We start from the raw sequence: 25,663 nt of genomic DNA, 5'->3' as shown, positions 1-25,663 counted from the left end.
GTTTATTTCTCTTTCCAGGGGAGACACCTGTTGCAGAAATTTCCACGTCTTTTGTGATCCTCTCTGTGGGCAGTTTAATGATATTAATAGTGTTAATTGCAAACTGTGTATCCTGCTGTAAGGACCCAGAAATAGACTTTAAGGTGAGCACAGATGGGAGGAACTTTAAAAGTCATCCCCTGATATGTTTATCAATAGAATGGCTGCATATCATGGTCCCTGGGGAACAGGGGTGGCAATTTTTTTTTTTTTTTTTCCCTGAAGGGGCCAGACGGTAAGTATTAAAGTGAAATAAAGAGCTGTTGTAAATAGTAAGTACTGTGGGCCGTGCAGTCTCTGTCAAGGCTGCTTAGCTGTCACCTCTGTCTGGTGGCCACGTGAGCCCCAGACTGCATGGAAGCAGGTGGTCCTACTGTGTGTCGGTGGAGCTTCATGTACACGGTCCAGTAGGCCATCTGCGTTTGGCCCCCCGGCAAGCCTCGTGGACAGTAACCACCCACCTGGTTTAATGGAAGTTTTGCTGAGTGAGGAATAAGGAACGGTGAGTCAGTTCACTTGGTGTAAAGCCTGGAGGGAGAAGAAGGCTGGTTTTGATTCTTTTTCTAAACTTGCAAGCCCTGGTGAATTTGTGGTTGTTGAATCACTGAAGCCAGGGGATCCCGCAGTGCCTTTTGTTTGTCAGGAGCAGCATCTTTGAGTTTACCTCAAGCCCTGAGCTCCCTGAGGAGCAGAAAAGAGCACTGCTGGTAATAAAGCTGGCCCGGAGTGGGGGTGGGGGGTGGGCTGTGTGTGTGATAATATAGAGGTGCTGGCGTGGTAGCTTCTGGGCGGAGTCTGCTGGAAGCCAGCTGGGATAGCCTCTCTAGAACTTGGGGCTCAGTGAAGACTTATTAAAAGGAGTACACGAAAGAAGGGGGAAAAAGAGGGATGTGTGTGCAGAGAAAACGGTCCTGCAGGTAGAGCTTTAGTGTCTGATGACAGTCTTGGGGCTATCCCATGAGCCCTGAGGACTGAGGTTCAAGTCAAGGGGGACCCTCTTCTTTGGACATGTGGACCTTATTTCTCCAGCCTCACACCTGTTTCCGTTGTGAGTCCCCTTTACCTTGGGTCTGGTGGCAGCTCTGAGGATGGAAGACGTGCTATCCCTTTGGCTAGACGCCAGTGTTACACGTGTTGGGGGGAGAGGAAGGCTGGAGGGGGCTGGAGGAAAACTCCCTAGCAAGGGTCATTATCTCTAGAAGACTCCTCGCCCAGAGGACATGAGCGCTGAGGCCCTGGAATCAGTGCAGACCCGTCAGGAGGGCCCTGGTGACTGCACCGCCTGGGGGCGCAGTGGCGGGCACTCAGTCTCGCTGAGGGGCCGCGCACAGACACCTGGCCCTTTAGGGACAGACGTGAAGGCCGATCAGTGTTTCTGAAACCAAAAGCCAGTCTCTCTCGCGCCGCAAGACCTCACTCTTGCCTTGAATCGTTCTTATCCCCTGATGCTCAGTGTGGGCCCAGGGCGTCCATGACTTCTCAGACTCAGGGAGTGTGTGTTTATCAGGCTTCCCCAGGTGACTGCTGCAGCGGTTCAGGGCCCACATTGGACAGAAGAGCCCCCCCAGCTTCAGGCCGTGGAACGGAAGGAGGGAGTCGTCGTCTGGCACTCGTGGTTTTCCTTTAGGCTTAGAGGGGTGGTGTTCTAGAGTGGAACGGCCCCTGGCAGGCTGCATCCTGGTCAAGCCAGTGGCCTGCTGGAGAGCGCCCAGGCAGTGGAGGGCATAGCTCAGAGTGACCCAGTGTCCCCTCACGGCCGCATCCTTGCTGCTGTTACACTTTTACCGCTCTCAGTCTTTAGAATTACCTACTGCCTAATGGTATATCACGTGCTGCCCAGCTTAGGAGTGATGGGTGATGTCTTGTCTTAAACAAGAGAACCTTGAGGAATGTCTGAAGGGGAAACCAGGCGAAGCTCTTCTGTTTAGGGGAGACCTCACAGATTGGAGTGTTCTCCTCTCCCCTCCCCAGTAGGCAGTGATAGTGCCCTAATGCTCTTGGCAACACCTATGACGGGTATGAGAATATAAAATGTTACATCAGCGACATCCATCCTTACACCCGGCAGCTTCTCCCGTGCACGGGGTGGGGCCGAGGGAGGTGGTAGAAAAGAGTTTGGTCACGTAGAGGGCTGGAAAACAGCTTCTGTCATGGCGCCTGGCGGGGTAAAGCTCATTAATTATCTGAATGAGTGACCTTGACAGTTGTCTGTATCTGTGTTAGATTAGCAGGGACACCAAGACAGGCCTAGCTCACTGGATGATGATAGCAGGAGTCAGGGTAGCTTTCTGCTGGACAGTCACTGAAAGGGCTCCGCAGCTCGGTTGGTGCAGCCTCCATTTTAAAGTCGCCGTCTTGAGAAAGCCAGATGTTCTTAGAATGTTTATTGCACTTACGTGCCTCAGAGTTTAAATTGACCTTCATGGTTCAGATCCTGATGGTCTTTCTACCTAGTTCAGTACGTTTATGCATTGTTACTCTTGCCAGAGGAAGAGGGCTCACTTAAAAATATCTTTTCTGTGTCTTTTAACTGTCTTTATTTTGATTGAAGTCACAAGAAACCAGAAATACATATACAATCGAAAAATAAATGTTTTGATTCAGTATGCAAAGAGATCTGTGAAAGTGAATAATAGTAGTAAAAAGAATGTCCTAAGCTGACCCAGATTCAATCCCTGGGTTTGGAAGATCCCTTGGAGAAGAATATGGCAAGCCCACTCCAGTGTTCTTGCCTGGGGAATTCCACAGTTAGAGGAGCCTGGCTAGCCGCAGTCCATGGGGTCAGAAAGAGTTGGACATGGCTGAGTGACTAACGCTTTTACTTTCATAGTAACTTAAAATTCAAATATTGAGCCTGGAAATTATAAGTTCTAGGGGTCATTTTAGAAAATTTTGCATTTAACTTCAAGTTGATCAGTTTTAAAAGTTACATATGATATAATTGATTTCAGATCTTATTTGTTCTGTTTATAGAGTCACAGAACACAATTACTTGTGCTTTTTGCTTGAAGGCAATATGAATTGGGAAAAAAATCATGGCAGGCTGTCCCCAACGAGTGAATAAATGTTTATGTCTTACATGTTAGCATGTATCTTTGGTATTTGCTCTCAAGCTGATTTATATTAGATACAGCATCGCTCTTCCTTTGCTTTAGGAGTTTGAAGATAATTTTGATGATGAGATTGATTTTACACCACCAGCAGAAGACACGCCCTCTGTCCAGTCTCCAGCAGAAGTCTTCACACTTTCAGTACCAACTGTCTCACTACCAGCTCCATCACAGTTCCAGCCTTCTGTAGGTAAGGCCTTCCATCCTGATGTCATGTTGCCATGAATAACTTCTGAGTCCTTAGAAAGGAAGCCTTGCTACTAATCCATAGAATGATTGGACTGTGGGTGTCCTCTGGTTGCTAATTTCTCTGCCTTCTGCTCTTTCTGGCGGTCAGACTTAAGTTCATTGACGTTTCCATTTGTTTCTTTCTTCCTGCTCCTCAGACTGGATAATCTCATTTGACCTGCCTTCAAGTTTACTGATTATCCGAAATCTGTTGTTGAACCCCTCTTGTGATTTTTTTTTTCTTCAGTTCTTGCACTCTCAGCTCTAAAACTCTATTTGGCTCCTGTTAATAATTTCTCTCACTTTATTGGTCTTCTTTCAATTTCCTGTGGTTCTTTGTCTGTGGTTTCCTTTAGCCCTGTCAGCGTGTTTAAGACACGTGGTTTAAGCTCTTGTCCAGTAAGGCCAGGGTCTGTCTTCTCAGGGACACTTTCTTTAAATTCCCTTCATAGCAGTTCATGTACTATTATTTATTGTTCTTTATTTGTTTTGCAATTTTCTGTTGAAAACTGGATATTTTGAATAACATGATATGCAAAAAAAAAAAAAAAGGGGAACAAGGAACAGATGCTGTCTAGGTCCTGACAGCCTGACTCTGCCAGGGCAGGTGCCCAGCCTGGCTGCTGACAGCTCTGCCTTAGCCTTCAGTTCCTGCCAGAGGTGCCGCCTCTGTTCTTGGGCCTCTTCTGAGCAGATGTCCTTCCCTGAGAACGCGCATGGCTCTCTAGGTTACCCCATATGCATAATAATAGCTTTTTAAAAAGAGCCCCCCCCCCCCCCCCGACCCGTTTTCACTGAGCTTTTCTGCTGAAGCTTTAGCTGGTTTATTGTTGCCTCCGTTGTTTTCTGCCCCAGGTGGCAGCGCCTTGTCCACCTGGCTTTCGTTGTTTTTGAGGCACATGAAGCCTCCCCGTCCTGATAGAGCCCAGTTCAGTGGAAGAAGGGGCGCCCCTGCAGCAGGCCTTCTGGGAAGCCCCGGTCAGGTCAAGAGAAACACAGTTTCTGGGGAAGGAGGGCACTCTGCTCCCACTCTGGCACATGGCTTGTTTTTAAGATGTGCTGTGAGGGAGGTGGGATGTAGGTGAATGAAAGGCCACAAAGAAATTCTCCCTTTTTCAGTGGCCTTTCTCCTAGTTCCCTTTGATTGCTTTAAACCTTCACCTTCTTCCAGAGTTCTGATGAGGTGGAGTTTGTGACAAGAGTTTCAGTGTTTCCAGAGAGGAACAGTCAGTCTAGAGGTCCCTACCTCCCACCCCGCCCCCAGCCCCTGTAAAAGTAAAGTCTGAGTAAAGGCCAGTGAGTGGTGGTGACTGGTGTTCGTAGGGCTATTGATGGGAGTGTTTGGTGTTGGAGCTCAGAGTCAGGGCAGGGTGCTTTTTCACAAATACTGTCAGTTGTAAGTATTTCTTTTTTATAATCTCGTTCACTTATGTTTCGGCTCTGACGGCCTTTGCTGCCAGGCGTAGGCTTTTCTCTCGTTGCCGCAAGCGGGGCCTCTCTCTGGTTGCAGCGCTGGGGCTTCTCATGGCTGTGGCGTCTCTTGGTGCAGAGCACAGGCCCTGGGGTGTGCGGGCTGGGAGGGCTCAGGAGTTGCAGCTCCAGGGCTCTGGAGCACAGGCTCGATAGCTGTGGCTCACAAACTTAGTCGGTCTGCAGCATGTGGGATCTTCCCAGATCAGGGATTGAGCCTGTGTCTCCTGCATTGGCAGGCAGATTCTGGACCGCTGAGCCATCAGAGAAGGGCTTAAGTATTTATTTCTATCTTTATTATCACAAACATCACATTTATATTAGCATTTGTACTTTATACGTTATATACTTATGTCTTTTCGTTAAATGCTTATCTTTACTTCTTAAATGTTCTTTTTCCTACAGAAGGTTTGAAGTCCCAAGTTGCCCGCCACAGTCTGAACTACATACAGGAAATTGGGAATGGCTGGTTTGGAAAGGTAAAGTCTGCTCACCTTCATTTTTTCCCTCCTGTCACACTGTTAGAATGCAAAGCTGCTTAAGTCTTACTATGCGTGACATTGCACATCTCTCCACACACTGTGGCATCAATTGATTTCTCCATTGGCCCCTGAAACCATGTGGGAGTGTGAGCGTCAGCACTTCTGGGTGTGTGAGTTTCCCCAAGAAGGCCTTTGTTTCTTTATCAGAGCCTTTTCTAAGTGTTGGCATGAGAGTGATAAGAACGGAAAAGAGATGGGAATTTTAGAAGCTTTTCATGCTCCTCCAATTATTTGTTTTTCCTCCTTCCCCCACTTCCCCTTATGACACTTAAAGCACGTTTTAATGGGTAGATAATGGTTATAATGAAAACCGTCGTGAAGAACTGTTCCGTTTCTCATCTTTGGTTTTAGGTGCTCCTTGGAGAGATCTACACAGGCACTAGTGTAGCGAGAGTAATCGTGAAGGAGTTAAAAGCAAGCGCAAGCCCAAAGGAACAAGACACTTTTTTGAAAAATGGAGAACCATACTAGTAAGTAAACCATAGCATATGTTTTTTAAACGTGGTCTGTTGAAAATCAGGTGTTTAAAACCACTTTGAGATTTCTGGTTGTAAAATACACAATTTAAATAAGATCCAGAGTCTCATAGCACAAGACCCAATATGTCCAGGTTTCAATCGAAATTACTCATCTTTCCAAGAAAAGCTCAGCACAAGTGAGAAAAGGCAGCAGATGGTGGGAATGTGAATCAGTGCCGTCACTATGGAGAATAGCATGGAGATTCCTCAGAAAACTCAAAATAGTGATCCAGCAGTCTCACCCCTGGGCGTATATCTGGACAAAACTGTAATTCAGACTGGGGCATGTACCCCAACACGTTCACAGCAGCACTGTTTGCAGTAGACACAGGAACAACCTAAGTGTTCATAGACAGATGAATGGATAAAGAAGAAGGGGGTATGTACAGTATGCTCAGCCATAAAAAAGAGTGAAATAATGCCATTTGCAGCAAGTCAGACAGATACCATGTGATATCACTTAATGTGGAATTTAAACTATGACACAAATGAACGTATCTACAAAACAGACTCTCGGGCAGAGAATGGAAGTGCAGTTGCCATGTGGGAGGGGGACTGAGGGAAGGCCGGGCTGGGAGTTTGGGATTAGCAGAGGCACAATATTGTACAGAGAACAGGTAAGCATCCAGGTCGACCTGTTATAGCACAGGGACCTATATTCAATATCCTGAGGTAGATCATAACAGAAAAGAATATGATAAAGCATGTGTATCTGTAAAACGGAATCATTTTGATGTATAGCAAAAATTAACACAACATTGAAAATCGACTGTACTTCAATAAAACAAATACACAAAGACAACAAATACCAACACCAAGATGAGAGTGATGTTTGGATTATCTGACAAGGATTTTAAAGCAGCCGTTATAAAAATGCTTCAGGGAGCAATTAAATTACAGTGCCCTTAAAACAAATGAAAACATGCAGAGCCTCAGCAGGGATATAGACGACATCAGAAGACCTGAATGGACCCTTCAGAACTGAAAAAAATAGTAATCAAAATAAAACTCAATGGATGAGTTCAGCTGCAGAATGGAGAGGACGAAGGAGAAACATCAGTGAAGCTGAAGATAAATATTTATCGCCCAATTCATGCAGCAAAAAGAAAATGTTTAAAAAAATGAAAAACGCCTCAAGGACTTGGGGGACTTGAACAAAAGATCACGACGACCCAGATTGAAAGCAGATAGAAGATGGCTTAAAAAGATGTTTGGAGAAGTATTCACTGAAAATTATTCCACATTTTGCAAAGACAGACCTACAGATTCAAGAAATGGAGCAAATCTCAAATAGGATAAACCCAAAGAAATGTGTGCCAACACACATCATAGCCAAACGTCTGAAAACAAAAGACAGAAAGTCTCAAAAGCAGGGACAGGGAAGCACCATCTTACCTATGGGGTCGGATTACATTAGAAAAGGGGAGTCTCAAATCGATAATCTCAGCTCATACGTCAAGGGACCAGAAAAAAAGGAGCAAAATGAACTCCATGCAAGCAGGAGTGGATAGTAAAGAAAAAAGTAGAAACAGAACGACGGTAGATAAAAATCAGTGAAACACGAAGCTGGCTCTTCGGAAAGACAGAAAAAGCGGAAAACCTCGAACAACACTGACAGAGAACAGGAGAGAGAGAACACACAGGTTCCTAATACCAGGAATGAGACAGACCCTGACAGAACGGGACCAACAGCTCTAGTGTATATATTTGACAACTTAGATGAAATGCACCAGTTACTCAAAAAGCACAAACCGCCACAGCTCACTCAATATGAAATAGGTTATGTGAATAGAATTATTAAAGAAATGGAGTTTGAAACCTAAAAAGTCTCCAAAAGAATCTGGGGTTAGATAGTTTGACCAGAGAATTCTTCAAAGTAGGTGAAGATGGTACAGGCACTGTAGACTAGGTAGACACTTTGTTAAAAAACTAAACATACACTGAACCACCATATGTATTAGTCACAGTTCTCCAGAGAAACACGAGCTGGTAGGATCTGTAGAGAGAGATGGGTGGATAGGTGGGTAGGTAGATGGATAGGTGAGTAGGTAGGTAGATGAAGGTAGGTAGGTAGGTAGGTAGATGAATGGATAGGTCGGTAGGTGATTTATTTTAAGGAAATGGCTCATGCAGTTACGGAGTCTGGCAAGTGTGCAGGGCGGGGCCAGCAGGCTGGAGACACGGAGCAGAGCTGCTATTACAGTTCAAGCGTGGAGGCCGTCTGCTCACAGTATTCATTCTTCACTGGGGGAGGCTGGTCTTTGTTCTGTTAAGGTCTTCACCTGATTGGACGAGGCCCACCCACATTATAGAGCACCGTCTGCTTTTACTGAAAGTCAACTGATTTAATGATGATCTCGTCCCCAAACGCCCTCACAGAAGTACCCAGAATAACATTTGACCAAATATCTGTGCACTGTGGCCCAGCCAAGTTGACACAAAATTAACTATCACATCCTATAATCGAGCTGTTGCACTCCTGACCATTTATCTCAGAGAACTTACTTCCACATAGAATCTCTTGCATGATTGTTTATAGGAGCTTTATTTATAATAGCCTCAAACTGGGAAAACTAAAATGCCATCCCTAGGTGACTGGTTTGGACAAACTGGTCCATCCAACCCATGGAATTCTGCTCAGTGGCAAATGAGAGGGGACCCCTGATGCAGGCAGCAACTTGGGTAATCCTAAAGGCATTATGTTGAGTGAAAAAATCAACCTCAGAAGGCCACACACTGTGTGATTTCATTTACATAATCTTCTCACAATGAGACATGGGAAAGGAGACCAGATTAGTGGTTGCCAGGGCCGAGGGACGGCTGTTGGGGGTCGTTGGGGTGTGACCGTGGAGGGTGGCACAGAGAGCTTTGTGGTGGGGGGCAGTTGTGTATTTCCGCTGTGTGGTGGTTGCATGAATCTACACACTTGGCAACAGGACCCAGGCGCACACAGAACACTGCTCCCAAGCACCAGTGCCCTGGTTTCAGGGTTGCATTGTGTTAGGTGCCACCAGGAAGGAAAACTGGGTGAAGGGAGCTTGGGCCCTCTGTACTGTCTATGCAACTTACTCTTATTTCATTATTGTCTTCCAAATAAAGACTTTTTTAAAAAAGAAAAACCATTTTGGCATATCTTTTTTTTCTTTTAGCTTTGTTTTAGACAACGTATTTTTCAAAAATGTTTGCATATACAATGATTTATAAAAGCAGTATATGAACTAGATAGCTTAAGAAGTAACCGGGTTACTTAATGTATAGGTTGAAATGCTTATTGAATATAGTCCTTTTAAATGCTGCTTCAAAATGATAGCTATAAAGTTAAATTACCAGAGTTAAAAGATTCTAATGATAGAAGTTGTTTTAATTTGTGAAAATGTTCACCTGCTTGCCTTTGAATCATTTAATCAATACATAACTTAGAACGCATCTGTTAAATATAATCTTCTGGTGCACTTTTCAGTTGATCGTATTTAAATCGTTAAGAATGTTCAATTTGGGGTTACTGTTTGAACAGTTTTACTGGCCTGCTCCCTCATGAACACTGTTGTGACTTATTTTTTACCAGTATCCTTCAGCATCCAAATGTCCTCCAGTGTGTCGGACAGTGTGTAGAAGCAATCCCCTATCTTCTGGTGTTCGAGTTCTGTGACCTGGTAAGTTTCTAGTACAAGTTCAAGGTCACGTATTTCAGAAGTTTTTACCAAAGTGTCTCTGGCAGGTTGAAATGCTGGATGAGGGATGGCTTTCAATTCTATTCCAAAGAAACATGATTAACAAGCTGTCTACATTCGCTTTCAGTGGATTATGTTGCAGTAAACTCTTCCCCTCCCTCGCCCCCAGCCTCAGTGCCTAAGCAAAGGTGGTCCTCGTCAGCTCGGGGTCGGATGCAGCTCTCTTCCAGGCTACGTTCATCTCCACTCCAGGGTCAGCGTTTTATTCGATTGTAGCTACTGCGGGAAGTGTTTATTCTGGTGATCAGTACAGTATGTCTGTGTGGACCTTTTGGGTCAAGTTTGTGAGGCTGTTCAAATCTGTTTCCTCCTCATTTGTGGAGGCGGGGCAAGAGCAGAGGGAGCCTGGGTCAGTTTTCTGTTAGGTATTGAGAGGCACATTAAAATCTTCTGATTACATATTTTCCTTATTTTTTTCTTACAGTTCTAGTTATTCTGTTTCGTACATTTTGATACCTGCTGCGTCAGGGATACGAATTTAGAATAGATGTAACTTCCGGTAGTTTGCAACTCTTATCGTTATGAAGGGACTCTCTACCCTTACAAGCGTTCCTGAGGACGGTCTCTCTAACGAGGCCAGCGTAGCCCGGCCAGCTCTCTCTCGGTTCAGGATGCGCCTGGTTTAGGTCTGCCAAGCCTCTGGCTGACATCTCTCGTAACTCGCTTATTGTTAGGGTTTTATTAATCTGTCAGTCTTGGTCACTTAAAGTGGAACAGGTTGTCCATTTGTATTTATTGTACCTGCTGTGATGTTTAGAATGTTACCTGCGTATTTTTTTTATTGTTTTTCCTACCTGTTTCAACTTTCATTATTTGCTCTTCTTCTAGCCTTGGTTTGGATTCTTAAGTTTTTTTGTTTCAGTTTTCCCCATCTCCTATTGTAGATACTGTTTCTGGTGTATGGTTACACCAGAAGTTGTAACATGCACCTTTAGGTAACAAAGTTTAAAATTAATGAACTTAACTCTCCTCTGGAGACACCTCCTAGAGCTCTCTCTCCTTGTAAGGAAGCCAGAGTTAATCTCACTGCTCTCTGTGCCCCCGCCCCCACCGGCTTCTCCCGTCATGGAGGCTGCTTCCTGATGGAACACTTACTTGCTGCAGAAAGGCAGCTCCCTGCTCTCATAGGACCCAAAGAGAAAACTGGTCATTGTCCTCTGGGTCTCCTGCTTAGAGGGGGCAGACATGTGACAAGTGCCACTTAGCCGGATTATTTCATAAAGGTGTGAGACCGGGGAGGAAGGAGTTCCAGGTGTGTTTCTGACAGTTTTAGTGCACAGCTGATTTTGGGTATCTCAGTGTTATCAGAGGTATAATATACATGATCCTTGGTTATTAATGAGTAGAATATGAAAATAACTCCTTTTAACCTAGCTCTGGGTGGCCAGTGTGACAGGTGGCCCAGCCTGTGGAGAAAGTACACTGAAGATGCATTTTCACGTGCTGAGACAGGTCTGCTTGTCAAAGTTCTGCTTTTGTGAGACATTTAATGGTGTCTTTTTTGGGTCCCTAATTGGCTCCTGATACTAATTATAAAGAGCAATGGGAGCACTCTCTGTGAATAAGAGAAATTAAGTGGGAGTCACCATCTTCCTGAAATGGCACATTTGCAGGCTAATCGAGGTGGTTTATAAAACCAGCTCATGTGCTTTGGCATTTTCTTACTCTTCACCCTGTCTGTGCGTTCCTGGAAGTCTTACTGGGCAGTGTTGCTGTTTTTCCTGGAGTAGTAAAAGCTTGATGTTTTCTTCCGAATGGGTTCAGGTGACGAGTTTAGTCTCATGTCTAGGTACGTATTCAGATGGTTGAGCACAGAGTCTCATTTTCATGCCCGTGTTCATGGCAGCGTTATTCATAGTAGCCACGAGGCAGAAGCAGTCCAGGGATCCATCAGTGGATGAACAGACAAGGAAAATTGGGTCTGTCCATGAACTGGAATATTACTCAGCCATAGAAAGGAAGGAAATTCTGATACCTGCTGCCATATGGATGAACCTTGAGGACATTGTGCTCAGTGAAATAAGCGAGGTCACAGAACACATGTACTGCAGGAGTCCACTTGCATGAGGTTCCCAGAGGGGCCCCTCCGGGGTGAGGTGGCAGGGTGGGTGCCAGGGGCTGGGGGGGTTGCTGTTGAGCAGGGAGCAGAGTCGGAGTTTGGGAAGATGCAGAGAGTCCTGAGGGCTGCACGACCGTGTGGGTGGACTTAATGCCGCGGAAGTGGACACTGAGAAGTGCTTGAGGGGTAGCCTTGTGTGGCATGGTTTTCATCACACACACAAAAGACACTGGTGATTAGTTCCTGTTACGTAAGGGGCTCTACCAGTGTTACCTACACCCGGTGGATGCAGGGGTGCCCGTGGAAAGTTGGTTGGTCAGCACTCAGAATGACCAGTCTCATGTTAAGGAAAGGCCGTTATCCTAGGGAGCCCCCCACCTTGCCCCTGGTGGGCTCACATCTATCTCTGAGGGCAGTTCCCTGCTCATCACCTCTGGACCCTAGTACATGTCGGAGAGACCAGCTCCCCAGCAGCAGGGGCTGGGCCTCATCGGGGGCACTGTGGTCAGGGTCTTGGGCTCAGCATGCTCAGAGGCTGGGTGACAGAAATGCTTAGCTCATGTCAGCCCCGTGAGCCCTGGAGACGCCTGCCTGCCTGGACTGCAGGGATGTCCCCAGAGCACCCCGAAGCCCAGCTTCCCCGAACCTCTCTCCCAGCCTGGGTGCCCCAGGACCCTCCCAGAAAGAGGCCGGCCTGAGCAGAGGCATGCCATCCAAGGCAGAGGCGCCCACTGGCCAGGGTCCAGAGGACAGAGGCTGCCAGCCCAGGCTCGGGAATGAGTAGTGGCGGCCACCGTGACGGACCACTGTCTTCACAGGTTCTCAGCAGGTCAGAAGCTGGTGAGGGCACGTTGGCCCATTGCGTCGTCACTAGGCGGGGAGCATGCTCAGAGATACCATCTCTTGAGGAGAAAGGAGACAATGTTTTCGTATTTACTTAGGTCATTCCTCGCGAGATGGAATTACTGGTCTCTTTTTAAAAAACACTTTCTCTTAGAATTTTTCTGAAAGCAAATAAAAAAGTCTGCAGGGTTTGGTAGCTGGCCCGCAGCCACCGACATGTCCTGCCGAGGGTGGGTGCAGTGCTCGTGGGTGGAGGGCTCAGCGCAGGGCGCCGTGTGGAACGCGTGGCCGCGGGGCCTGTGGCGCGCCCTGTGTGTGTCTGTGGATGGGCAATGAGAGTGGGGTCAGGATCACTCACTCAGCAAAAGTGTGTGAGCACCTGTTGGGAACCGAGGGCTGTGCCCCACACTCTGGGGAGCACGGCAAGCCACCCCTGTCCTGCCTTTTCTGCCTGGAGGGCCAGGCGGGCCTGCCTTCACACACTCATCCTGCCACCTGCGTGTGGGCCTCCCTGGAAAGGCCCTAACCTCATGAAGCCTCAGTGTAGGCATCTGTAAAATGGGGGTGATCCTGCCTCTCCCAGGGACTGCCCAACCATAAGATGGTGAATATGAATTGCTGGGCACATAGAGTGCTCAGGAAATGGTAGTTACATTTATTCATTTTTCTTATTTTCTTAAGTTGATTGTAATTTAAAGGTTTGGGTAGTTCTGTGTAGCAGTTCTAAGTAGGCTCATTGGGGTAGGCTTTACAAAGAAGGTGGTATTTGGTTTGAATGTGGACGGGCGGGTGGATGGACTCTGCTCAGCAAGAAAGGGTCTCAAGGACACGTGAGCCAGGCAGGGGAGCTTGATGGTTTGCACGTGCGGGGTTGGGGGGGTCTGGGGACCGGTGGGCGAGAGCACCACGATCGGGGAGGCAGGTTGGCGTCTGCTGGGAGGGATCAGTTGGAAGGGAGTTGAGCAGAGACCAACCACTGGGAGGTCAGACTGCAGGCCGAGGTGACAGAAGGAAGCCGGTTCCGCTCCGCTCCGTCTCGCTTCCAGTGAGACTCAGCAGTTCTGCCTCCGTCCCCAGACCCTGAAGCGGAGATGCAGAGATGAGAGTCTTTCCTTGGCCAGGGAGCGTTTTTGGCATCTGGGTAGACTTCCATGCGCCTCTGTGGCCGGCTGGCTCCAGCAGCTCAGGAGAGGCTCCGGGGCTGATGGAAGCCCTGCCCGCTTGGGCTTGGAGGGGGAGACGGGCCCCAATGGTGCCGGGCCTCGTGCTGGGCACCGAGTCTTCCAAGCAGGTGCCTTCATTTTACGGATGAGAAGACTGCTGCGAGGGAGGAACAGGGCTCTGCCGGCCACGCCCAGGACCACACTTTCTCTTCACTGCCTCCTTGTCTGAGTCACTTGTTTGCTGTGGCGAAGCAGGGATTTTAACTGATAGCTTAATTTTATTCTACATACTTTTGTATCAGGTGGGGTTAATGCCTGTACATTTGTGTTCCATCAGTGGGAAGCCTCCCTGAATTGGCCTTTTGTTCAGAAATGCCATGTCTTGTTCACGAATGAACTTGTGAAGCCCACACACGGGGACCCTTTCAGACCTACGGAGATGAGTGATGTGCCCTGTCCCTCAGGAGTGTGAGAAGAGAAGGGGCGTGGGCTTACGGTGGAGCAGAGGGGACACGTGGACAGTGTCCCCAGCTCAGAGCCTGCAGAGGGGACACGTGCCAAACGACGACACAGTGTGATAAGGCTTGGCGGTGGGGCGATATGGGTGGCTGGTGAGGGGGTGCCGCATTCCCAGGCCCCAGCCAGTGGCCCCCTCCTGGACAGAGAGCTCAGGGCAGCCGGTGTTGGGGTTTGAGAGGGTCCTTTCAGCACATGACTGCTGCCCTGGGCTCCGTGGCCCAGGCTCCCTCTGACTGTAGGTCCAGGACTTGGTGGTGGGTGGTGGTGGGCGTCCCGGGACAGAGCAGACTCCAGCATGAGGATTCTGGGTTTGGCTGAATGCCCTGGGGAAACGGAGATGCCAGTTCCTGAGACGGAGCAGATCTCGGAGCTTTGCACTGTGTGCGTTGGGTTGGAGGTGCCTCTCGGGCATCCCGGGAAGGGTGTCGAGTGAGCAGCTGACAGATGAGCCTGGGGCTTGGGGGTGGGGGTCTGAGCCAGAGAAGCGTGTGAGAGATGATGTTCCGTGCTCGTGGGATGATAACGCCCACCCGGGAACAGGTGTTGCAGCGAGGAGGGACGAGGACCATGGACAGAGCCCTGCGAGTGCCGGCGCCTGGGGACCAGGGAGAAGGAGAAGGTTCCACACAGGGGCCTGGAGAGGAGCGACCGGGGAGCTCTGAAGGAGGCGGCCGGTGGGGAAGGAAGGAGTGGGCCCTCACTGGGTTCTGCCGGTGACCGCTGACCTTGCGGCCGGGGATAGCTGATGGGAGCAGCTGGAGCTAAGCCTGTTGGGGGGTGGGGGGCAGGCCAGCCGGCAGGCCCAAAGCCCTGTGTCCGTAAGAGGGAGGTGGGATGGGCTCAGGAGCCGGGTATGCAGGCATAGGGGTGCGCACAGATTATTTGAGCAGAGACGGGATGGGCTCGGGGAGGGTAATTCGTAATGGGAGGAGGTGCTGTGGGGTGTGGGCGTGGACAGGCGGGTCTTGAGTGCCAGCGAGGGCAGGAGGCTCAGTCCGCGTGAGGAGTGAGATCCCTTGGGCTGGCAGTTCCCAGGGCCTCCCGCCTGGTGCAGAGGTTTCATTTCCTCAGTGGATGCTGAGCACGTGGCTGTCGATGCTATTCTTTCATCCTTTCAGTCAAATTTTTGTTTAAAAACAAAGTTTTCTCCCAAATCCTTCTTTTAAATGTATGAGCAATTGTAATTTCTAATCTATTTGCTTGTTGGGTGGGTTTTTACGCCGTGTTGAAGTGAATTCATGGTTCTCCGTGTCTGCCGGAAAGCTGGACAGAGCACTCGGGGCAGCCGGTGTTGGGGTTTGAGAAGGTCCTCCCGAGGAAGCATCTGAAGGTCCACGTGCCTCAGTACAGAGGGGCCCAAGCTGCTGCTCTGGTGTCTGAGGTCTCAGTACCAGCGCTTTGCTGCCATCTAGCGTCCCAAGGTTTTCTTGAGTTTTTTACGGAAGGGCATTAGGGAGGATGTGAGAAATACTTAAAACTTGGATGAAAGGAACTTTGTTTTGTTTCAGAATACATTGCTGTTCTCAGTGTTTCTCTTTTTAAGTAATGCTGCTGCTAAGTCACTTCAGTCGTGTCCAACTCTGTGCGACCCCTTAGACGGCAGCCCATCAGGCTCCTCTGTCCCTGGGATTCTCCAGGCAAGAACACTGGAGTGGGTTGCCATCTCCTTCTCCAATGCATGAAAGTGAAAAGTGAAAGGGAAATCGCTCAGTCGTGTCTGACCCTCAGTGACCCCATGGACTGCAGCCTACCAGGCTCCTCCGTTCATTGGATTTTCCAGGCAAGGGTACTGGAGTGGGCTGCCGTTGCGGCCAAAGGAATAATCCTAGTGGACTCACTCAGCATCATTCAAGTGTAGGCCAGATGCCTAAATTTTACAGCTTCATCTGTTCTGATAGAATGGATCCATTTTTAGTAGTTATAGAAACATCTTTGCTGTAGTTGAAGATCTTACGCTGAATTTTCTTTTGCTCGGTGGTGCCAGGAGAGCGCTGGGGTTCTTTCTAGAACATAGAAGTAGCCCTGGGCCCCTCCCAGCCCGTCGCAGGTCTTGTCCGTGAGAAGCTGATCTGCTCTTCAGGAACCGCTGATGTTGACTCCGCAGGTTAGAGACGTGTTTGCCCGGGCTGTGCTCACCCTCCCCCACTCTTCCCCACCCCAGTGCAGGTGGGGAGAGACTGAGTTTTTGCCAAGCTGGAAACCTTCAGAACTGAAGCAAAATCTCCTTCTGTTTATTATACTTTATCTCCTGGTGAAATTTGGGGAGTGGCCTATTGTGAAGAGAAGATAACTTAAGAACAGTGAGTGGTAAGGAATATACTTCAGGTAACCTTGAAAAACAGCTACACCCACTCCGCCATTCCTGCCTTCATGGCCAAAATCACTCGGGAAGTGTTTGTTGTTGGCCAGCAGCTCCTGTTTGCTTTGAGAATTGGCCAGACGCAGAACAGCATAATCCTACTTTTGTGTGAGGGTAGTTTTTTCCTTAGATGGACACTGAAGGAAGGGGGTTAGACAGATGCCTTTTAAGTTGCCATTTCACTGGTAAGGTGAATAAACCTCAGCTCTCTGTTCTCATATTTCGTTTCCGTGTGGGCTACCTTATGAAAATCCTATGAGCCTGTAGGCCCCGTGCTTTCTGCTGGAGTTTTTCTGGGTTAATTTAATTGTCACCCATAGTGAAGTGAACTCGCTCAGTCATGTCTGACTCTTTGTGACCCCACGGACTGTAGCCTACCAGGCTCCTCCCTCCATAGGATTCTCCAGGCAAGACTACTGGAGTGAGTTGCCATTTCCTTCTCCAGGGGATCTTCCCAACCCAGGGATTGAACCCAGGTCTCCCGCATTGCAGGCAGACACTTTACCCTCTGAGCCACCAAGGAAGCCTGTATTCCCACCACTTCTGCACTGGGCAGAGCCTAGCCTGGGTGAAGGTAGGTTGGGGTGGTGAGGAGAATGTATTTTTCTTAACGGGGAAAAAACGTGTTTCTGGTCTGGAGCAGCTTGTAGTTGTGTGGGGGTGCAGAAGGGGAAAGGCTGTGTTTGCAGAGAAGCAGGAGCGCCGCGGTGGGGGTGAGCACCCACCCCGGTCCGGGGCGGCAGCTCCCACGGCAGAGCAGCTCGCTGAGTCGGGGAGAGTCCTAGAGAGCGTGTGGTCAACTTTAGTTGACTTGACGCTCATTCTTGTAAAATAACTGATTTGCTCTGCATACTAATTGGATTCACTCACCAAACAGAATTTTCTTGGCAAGTAAACTGAAGAGTGGAAGTGCAGGCCCATTGTTTGTTAGCTCTGTGACCCTGGGCAAAGTTCTCACCCTCCCTAAGCCTCTTCCACGTCCGGAAAGGGGTTCAAATTGTGAGAGTTATTTGTGGTAACAGGTGCAGAAACTCCCAGCACAGTGCTTGGCTCCTGCTTGAAAGCTCAGATGGTGACAGTTATTGACACCAGTGTTGCTGTTGTTCAGTCGCCACGTCATATCGGACTCTCTGCAACCCCAGACTGCAGCACGCCAGGCCTCCCGTCCCTCACCCTCTACCAGAGTTTGCCCAAGTTCATGTCCATTGAATCGGTGATGCCATCCAACCATCTCATCCTCTGTCACCCTCTTCTCCTGCCTTCAATCTTTCCCAGCCATGAGAACCCCATGATTCCAACATTATCGTCCATATAAAGATCATTGAAACTGGGAATGAAAACAAATTTAGGTTCTTGGTGTGGACTTAGACGTTACCTTAGAACACACTTAGTATTGAGTGTGGACAAATGCAGCAGAGGAATGTTGTTTTAAAGTTTGATTTGAGAGATTTGATCAGTTTGCTGTCTTCTGTAGCCGTCGTTAGGAAGGTATTCGATTCTTTTAATCGGTCAAGGAATTTTCTTCCTCAGGCATCTTTTTTGACTCACATTAAAGAAAACTGAAAGCTTTTGACTTGCTTTTTCTAAATTTTATTAACTGATTATATATAAAGCTTTACCTTGGAATTATATTACATCAATAAATACTTAATCATGTGGTAAGCAGAACATGGAAGATTGCCTCAAAGGTGTATTTCCCCAGAGATACACAGTAAATTCCCCAGGACATACCACCCTGAGAGTCAGGAAACAGAAACCAAGAAAGGTGTGTCTGTGTTGTGGGGGGCGGAGTGGGGGTTCCTTCGCGAGTACCCGGGACATTGAAACACCTGTGTGCTGGGGTCTAAGTGTGAGTTTGTTCAATTTCCTGTCCTTTGAACAGACTTAATTAGAGTCACAGCATGAATGTTTCTGAAGTGGCCCTAGTGTTCTTTTTCACAGGGGCTGTGGGGGAGCCAGCAAAGAATTGAAGCCATTACCGGCACTCGAAAATGCTTTTTCTTCCTCTTCCGTCCATTTTTCTTGCCTTCCTTCCCTCTGTGTTGTTCCTGAAAGCTACTGTGCTGTGATCTCCCCTGGAATCCTTGAAGGTGGTGAGAATGGCCCCTCTTGTTTACTCTCCACCTTCTTCTTTCAGTGACCTGGAAATTTCTGTAAATCTGCACTAAATGTAAATTGTGCATCAGTATAAAATTATCTTTTATTATTATTATTATAATTTTTTTTTAGCCGTTGTTATCCATGTGTTTCTGTAACAAAGGTAAACTAATGTTGAATTTAGAATGATCCTAAAAGAAGAAGGACATTTTCTCAAGCTTTGAAGTATTTGGTTGGAATTGCTGTTTTTGTAATTTTTAATGTGTTCAGTAAGATTCTTAATTAAGCTCAAATCTGAGTAATTTCCAAGAAGTCACGTCAGCATCTCTGTCAGCTGAGATGCCCGTCTGTCCCCCCGGTCCTCTCTGGAAACTGACCTGGGCTGGTTCCCACAGGGCGACCTGAAGGCTTACCTGCGTGGCGGCGAGCCGGAGCCAGCGCGCGGGGACGCACAGAGCATGCTACTGCAGAGGCTGGCGTGCGAGATCGCAGCAGGGCTGGCGGCCATGCACAAGCGGCACTTCCTGCACAGGTGGGTCCCTCCGCTCGCACGCCTCCCCCACCCCCACCCCCAGCCGTGGCACTGGCTCTGCCGGAAGCCCAAGGAGGACCAGCTGTGGGTGTGAACTTCCGATTTATAAACAAGATGTCCCCTCCTGCCCAGGGTCAGAACAAGGGTCGAGCTGGGCTCTGTCTAAACCAGCACCAGGGAACAGAGTGCCTGAATACAGCATAAGGCCTAGAGGATATTGCCAGAATCTCCAAGCATGCGAAAGGGTGTGATGCTCAGAGTCGAGACCGAGCAGTTCCGGTCTGCCTTCCGTCCCCCCCGCCTCGGCATCCCCCTTGCGTCAGGTTCAGGCTCCGCCTCCACCCGCTGGGTGCCACTGCCACAGCGTGGCCCTCTCCGGTTCAGGAGGAGGGCTCTGAGGGTCTGACGTCATCTTCTGATAGAAGGTCCCAGTGTCGGCCTCTGGTTGGCACTCCGAGAGGCCACCCTGACTGGTCGGGGGTGCTGGGGTTGGTGTGAGCAGCCCTGGGGTCAGGGTAATGCATCTCTCCAGACCTTTTTGGTCCCACTTGAACAGCCACAGCTCTCAGAGCGCGTCGTATTTTGTTCAGATCATCCACATAATTGTTTTAATTAGGATGCAAAGGGCTTTGAGTCCTGAGATGATGATTCTTTAAAACTCAGAAGGACACTCCTGCTTGTTCTCCTCCAGGCTTTTCAGCTCTGATTTGTGTTTGAAATGTTTTCTCAGGTCTCTGGACAAATTGGGCAGAGAGAGAGAGAGCGGGGTGGGGTGCGGGGAGAGAGAGAGAGAGAGAGGGGGTGTGTGTGTGTGTGTGCACGTGCGCACATGCATGCTCAGTCATGTCTGACTCTTGCATGCTAAGTGTGTGTGCGTGCATGCACGTGCACTCAGTCATGTCTGAGCACCCCCCCCCCCGCCCCAGGCTCCTCCATCTGAATACTGAAGTGGGTTGCCATTTCCTTGTCCAGGGCAATTTCCTGACCCAGGGATCGAACCCACGTCTCCTGAGTCTCCTACATTGTCAGACGGGTTCTTTACCACTGACTGAGCTGTCTCTTTAGTTGACTTTGATTAAATCATTTTACTCTTAACAATCGAAAGACCTGAAAAGGAATACATGTATGTACTGACATGGAGACGAAGGTCGCACAGGTTGTATATTTTATATATATACACATATATAAAATGTTTTTAAAATACGACACCATTAAAAGGAGAAAATGCTTACATCTGCGGAGGTTTGTGTGAGTCTATGTGTGTGTGTGTGAACAGATATGGAAAAATACCTGTCAAATTCTCAACATTACTTCAGGGTAGGAAGAAGGAAAATTAACACTCTTATTACATATCTATCTTGTTTGACTTGCACAGTGAGCAGATCATTCTAAGGTGCTTTTTAAGAGAGCCGAAAAAATTATGAATTTCTTCAGGCCCAAGGCAGAAACCCTTACACAAAACTTCAAAATATATAAGGATCTATTTGTTTTATAATGGAAAAATCTTATATTTTGTTTTTTTCCCTCATAACAGGTTAATACCCAGCATATTTGTATTGTTACTCTTTTATAAAACACAAGTGATTATTACCTAAATACTTGGTGTAGGAATTTTTAGATTTTGGAGAATGGAGCATTTTCAGAGAAGATCACATCAGAATCAGCAACGTAAAGTTATCAAAGACAACTGGAAATTGTTTAAAGCCCAAGTTGGTTTCTATGATTATATTTCAAAAATTGGCAAAGTAAATGTTACCTTCCTGTGAGTTTCTTTAGGTTAAAGTTTTACTTACTTTAGAATCTAGTTTCAAACAAATAAAGATGAATTAACTCACATGATTTGGATGTAATTCAGGTACATAAACTCAAGGTAAAGAAAATTCCTGAAACCATTGACAGCTGTTTCATTTTATTGTAAAAAGTAGCCATGTTTCATGTAATCTTGTGTGCTTTATTTTTTGTTGGTAGTGCACCACAGTAGCATTTTATAAAGCTGAAGCAGAGCTGCCTTGCGGTGCTGTGTTCCAGATGTGCCGCAGAGTGGTTCAGTGACATACATGCTTTCAGATTACTTGTCATCCTGGGTTGTTACAAGATACTGAGTACATAATAGCATAGTTTTAGGTTGGACTTTGGAATATTTATTTGTTGACTCAGTCGAACTTTCTATGTTGGTTGGAGATAGAACTTCCCACGCATCAAACTGAAAGCTGATCTAGTAAGGCACTCCCAGTTAATTTTTATTTGTACCTATTGTCTAAGAGGGGACTTAAGCCTGGGTCTTGGGCAGGCTGCGTTTCTGTAGTCAGAGACATGACGGCTGCGAAGGCCACGTAAACAGCAGGCGCTGCCAGTGTGTCATGCTCCGCACCTTCCTGACCTGCTGGCCAAGCGCCTGGGACTTCCTGTGCCCAGCCTGTCAGTCTTCCTGGAGGAGCAGGAAGAAGCCACCAGGCCACTGTGATGAGTACGGGCACAGGGCGTCCAGGGGGCGGCGTGGGCGTGTCTCTTGTAGCTGGAGACCCACGTGACCGTGGCCTTAAGGTGTACCCAGGTAGCACTGTGCGTGAAAGGACCTCCTGAGGGACGTCCCTGGCGGTCCAGTGGTTAGGACGCAGCGCTTCCCCTGCAGGGGTGCAGGTGCGATTCCCGGTCGGGAAACTAGGATCCCACATGCTGTGTGGCGTGGCCAGAACAACACACAAGCCCTCTTTAGGATTTTCCCAGTTAAAGGTCACTTTGTGCTGAGGAACACCGAGGTTAGTAAGTCCTCCAGCCCTCAGAGTGTGGGTGTCCAGTGTTACAGGAGCCCAGCATCGGTAGAACCCAGTTTATGGGGAAGGTGTGTGTGAGAGGGTCAGGGAGGACTGGCCATAGGCCTGGGTTGTAGACCTTGTCTGTGCTGTGACGTCGCGGAAGAGAAGCGTGATGCAGGCGGACCTGATGAGCAGGGGTGAAAGCTGTCAGGACGCTGAATGAGCCGAGTTGCCTCTTTGTGCTGTGTCTGAATCCCCTGGCCTTGCTCCTCTGCCGCTGCCTCCGAGAGCTGCAGCCACCTTCCAGTGGGAAGCGGCAGTCTCTTCACAGCCCACTTGGGGATTCGTTTTTACGCCGTGGTGGCTGCTGGCGGCAGGTTGGTACAGTGAGCTGAAGCTATTAAGTGGCCGCTTCTTCCTTAATCCTCTGAGCCTGTTTCTTCCCTGAAACAGGGTAATCTTGCCCTGAAGTGCTTTTGTCAGGATTACATAAGATAATGTGGGCCACGCCCTGGAAGAGTATTCAGTAATGTTGGGTTGTCGCTTGCTCTTTTGATCAGGAATTCAGGTTCCTGGGAGAGCCTTCGTGGGTAATATGTTAATTAAGTAGAGGACAGAGTAGTTTTGAAAACGGCTGCAGCCCCGCTGAGCTGTTTTTACAAGACCGATCTGGAGGTGGACGAGCTCTCACGCCAGTGGGAGCTGAGAACAAGCAAAGATGTTTCCTTGTGAATCAGGGCGGGAGACTGTTTAGAACACTTCTCCTGTGTACCTGCCGCTCCACTCACCTGGCGGGGTCCCTGCAGTCACGACTGAGGCCACCACGCGTGTTACCACCTAGGGGGATGGAGCTCAATCTCTGAGGGCCAGGTCAGTTGGCAGCTTTGCCACTAGACCTGTTTTTCAACTTGAAGGAAGAATATACTGGGTATGTTTGTATTTCCTGACCCAAACCAGCCATTGACGTCAAGAGTTACCTCCGCTGTTAAACAGTTACACCTTTACGTTTTCCTATTCTTTAGCTTGGTATGTTATAGGGCCTTGGAGAATATGTATGTTTTACTACTTTTGAGTTGAATTATATCATTTTGAATTTGGACACACTTTGATGTTTTGATGTTTAAAAACTGTATTCTTATAGAAACCTTCTGAGTTAACCCTTACAGGTTAGCGGACGCCCCCTCATTTTTTTTCTTTTTTTTTCGCCAAGGAGAACGAGGCCCTGGTGTGCTGATTGACGTGCCAGAGTCATGCACTAACGAGTGGTGGAGCCACGACTAGGTCTCCAGCCTCTGACTTTGTGCAGTGATTTTTGCAGTGTCCTCCAGGGACCAGGATGTTTGGGGTGGGGTAGAGGGCGAGTTGAGAGGAAATTCACTTGGTCACACCATTGTTTTCCTCCTCAGTACCCCAGTGTTCAGGTAACAAGAGGTGTTTCCTCCTCCCTCCCTCCCTCTCTCTCTGAGACCGTAAGTCGAGCTGTAGGAGTTTCACAGTGTCGTGTACAGAGTCCCAGGCCCTTTGCCCATATATCTTTTCATCTTTTACCTGCTTCTCGCTCCTGTGTCTGTAGACCTGCAGGGACTGGGTGTGAGGAGAAAGGAGTGGAGGGAGGCGGCCGGCAGCCCTAGAGTGGCTCGGGTGGCTCGAGTGGCTGGAGTGGAAGGTGCCAGGCCCGCCCTGCCTCAGATGACCTGCATGCTCCCCGGCAGGGGCCCTGGCACCCAGGTCTTCATTCTGCTCCCAGGACAGAGGTGTTGGGAAGGTTGAGGAGGGTCTGTCTGCAGGGGCCTTAGCAGTGCTAGCCGGCGGTACCCAGAGCCTCTGGGGCAGGACCCACAGTGCCATGCGCGTGCCGCTTGCAGTCCAGGGGCCAGGTGGCCGAGAGCCCTGCATGCTGCTGCCCACGCCTGGCCACCCATCCTTCCTCCTCGTCTCCAAAACCCAGGGGCCACCTCTCTCCTTGAGATGGGAGGTTTCTATGGCACACCTCGTTCTACCACGCTTCGCAGACACTGCGGGTTTGCTGGGCGCCGCCCCCCCCCCCCCCCCATCAGAAGTCTGCAGCAGCCCGCATCGAGCAGGTCTGGCGGTACATCTCTCCAGCAGCGCATGCTTGCTTCCTGTCTGTGTCACGTCGGGTGGCTCTCACAGTATTGCACACCTTGTTGTTGCTGTTTGTTACAATGATCTGTGATCAGTGATCTTCAGTGTTACTATTGTAATTATTTTGACATTTTTAAGCGATAAAGTATTTTTAATTAAGGTTTATACATAGCATTTTTTGTTGTTGTTTGTATGTTTGCTTTTGGACACGTACTAGACTACAGTGTAGTGTCAACATCACTTCTCTATGCACTTGGAAACCTAACAATCATAGACTGGCTTTATCATGAGAGCCGCTTTATTGTGGTCTGGGCCACTGACCCCCCTGCGTGCTCGCATTTTGTCTGTAACCTTAGAGGTGTCCCGAGGTTTTCTCCAGACACTCCACAGGCCTGGTGGAGTGCCATGAAAACACTGCTTGTAAAGATGGTGTACAGAGGGATTGACTACATCGGACTGGTTTGAATACATCTAACTGCTTTCTTATCTTGGACTTAAAACTTTTATCGCTTAAAAAATGCCAAAAAAAATTACAGTAGTAACATTGAAGGTCACTGATCACAGATCAACATCAGAAATATAACAACAGTGACCAGGTGTGCAGACTGTGAGAGCCACCGCGGTGTGACACACAGACGGGGATGTCTGCTGAGATCAGCACGAGGTCAGCGTGTTTATCGAGGACCAGCCGCACGGACGGCAGTGCGCTCTGACTGGTAATGGGTTGTCGTTGATGGTTATTGATGGTGAGAGACACAAATACTGACCCTGGCAGAGTCACTTCAGTTCCTTGCACCTCCGTTTCCTTTTCTGTAGATGGGGAACATTCTGGTACCCATCTGGAAGGCCTGTTGTGAAGATGAAATGAGTTAATACGTATCAGGTGCTTGAAGAAACACCTGTGTGTAAAGTGCTTTCTGAACATTAGCCCTGATAGTATGATGGGATCAGTGGTGGTGTGCACCAGGCTGTCACTGGATTCCAGCAGTGTTAGCTCTCGTGTCCTTATCCACGTTGTTTGTTCTATTTCAGACAGATGAGCTTTGGAAATTAAAATCACTGAAAATAAGAATTTGATAGTTTTTGATTTTGGGCCATATAAAGGCAAACATTTTAAATTTTGGACTATGGAAATTCAGTTTCTGAGAACTTTTATTTAAGATTTAAAACTGTAAGTTAGGTATTCAATTCTATTTTAGTTCAGTGGCTTTTTCATTCATATGCCAATTGATAATTTAAAAAATTCCAAGGGTTAAAGCTAAAATCCAAAAAATGTAATCTGCTGTCTCTATGGGAAGTTTTTTTAGAAAAAGTAGTTTTTTACTTTCCAGGTTAGGTAGTTTTTAAAATTAATTTGTTCTTAAATAAACTGAGTAAATTGTTTTAAGTCAGTCTTGAAAATATGCTCTTTGCCTCCCTCTTGGACAGGTAGAGTTTGGAAGAGAAGAGAGTGAATTGGAGGGGGCTAAATCACTTGCAATGCTTGTATATCTTTGAAAAAGTAGTTAAAACAAACATTTTTAATAATGTAGATTATTTTAGCGTGCTTGAAGTTGTAACTTTATTCTTTACTTGCAGTTAAGAGACTACT

General features: G+C 48.0%; 1 protein-coding gene across 1 annotated transcript in view; it reads left to right on the top strand.

Moving 5' to 3' along the window:
- Nucleotides 1-25,663, top strand: part of LMTK2 (lemur tyrosine kinase 2) — a 73,768-nt gene that overhangs the window by 25,395 nt on the left and 22,710 nt on the right. The window contains exons 2-7 of the mRNA XM_040230951.1: nucleotides 19-143; nucleotides 3,195-3,339; nucleotides 5,253-5,326; nucleotides 5,741-5,859; nucleotides 9,473-9,560; nucleotides 19,074-19,210. Coding sequence (XP_040086885.1) covers nucleotides 19-143; nucleotides 3,195-3,339; nucleotides 5,253-5,326; nucleotides 5,741-5,859; nucleotides 9,473-9,560; nucleotides 19,074-19,210 — 688 coding nt within the window. The remainder of the gene's footprint in view (nucleotides 1-18; nucleotides 144-3,194; nucleotides 3,340-5,252; nucleotides 5,327-5,740; nucleotides 5,860-9,472; nucleotides 9,561-19,073; nucleotides 19,211-25,663) is intronic.

The sequence above is a fragment of the Oryx dammah genome, unplaced genomic scaffold (genome assembly GCF_014754425.2).
Source record: "Oryx dammah isolate SB20612 unplaced genomic scaffold, SCBI_Odam_1.1 HiC_scaffold_2, whole genome shotgun sequence".
NCBI classification, from domain to species: Eukaryota; Metazoa; Chordata; class Mammalia; order Artiodactyla; family Bovidae; genus Oryx; species Oryx dammah.
This window is presented reverse-complemented; position numbering and strand designations above follow the sequence as displayed.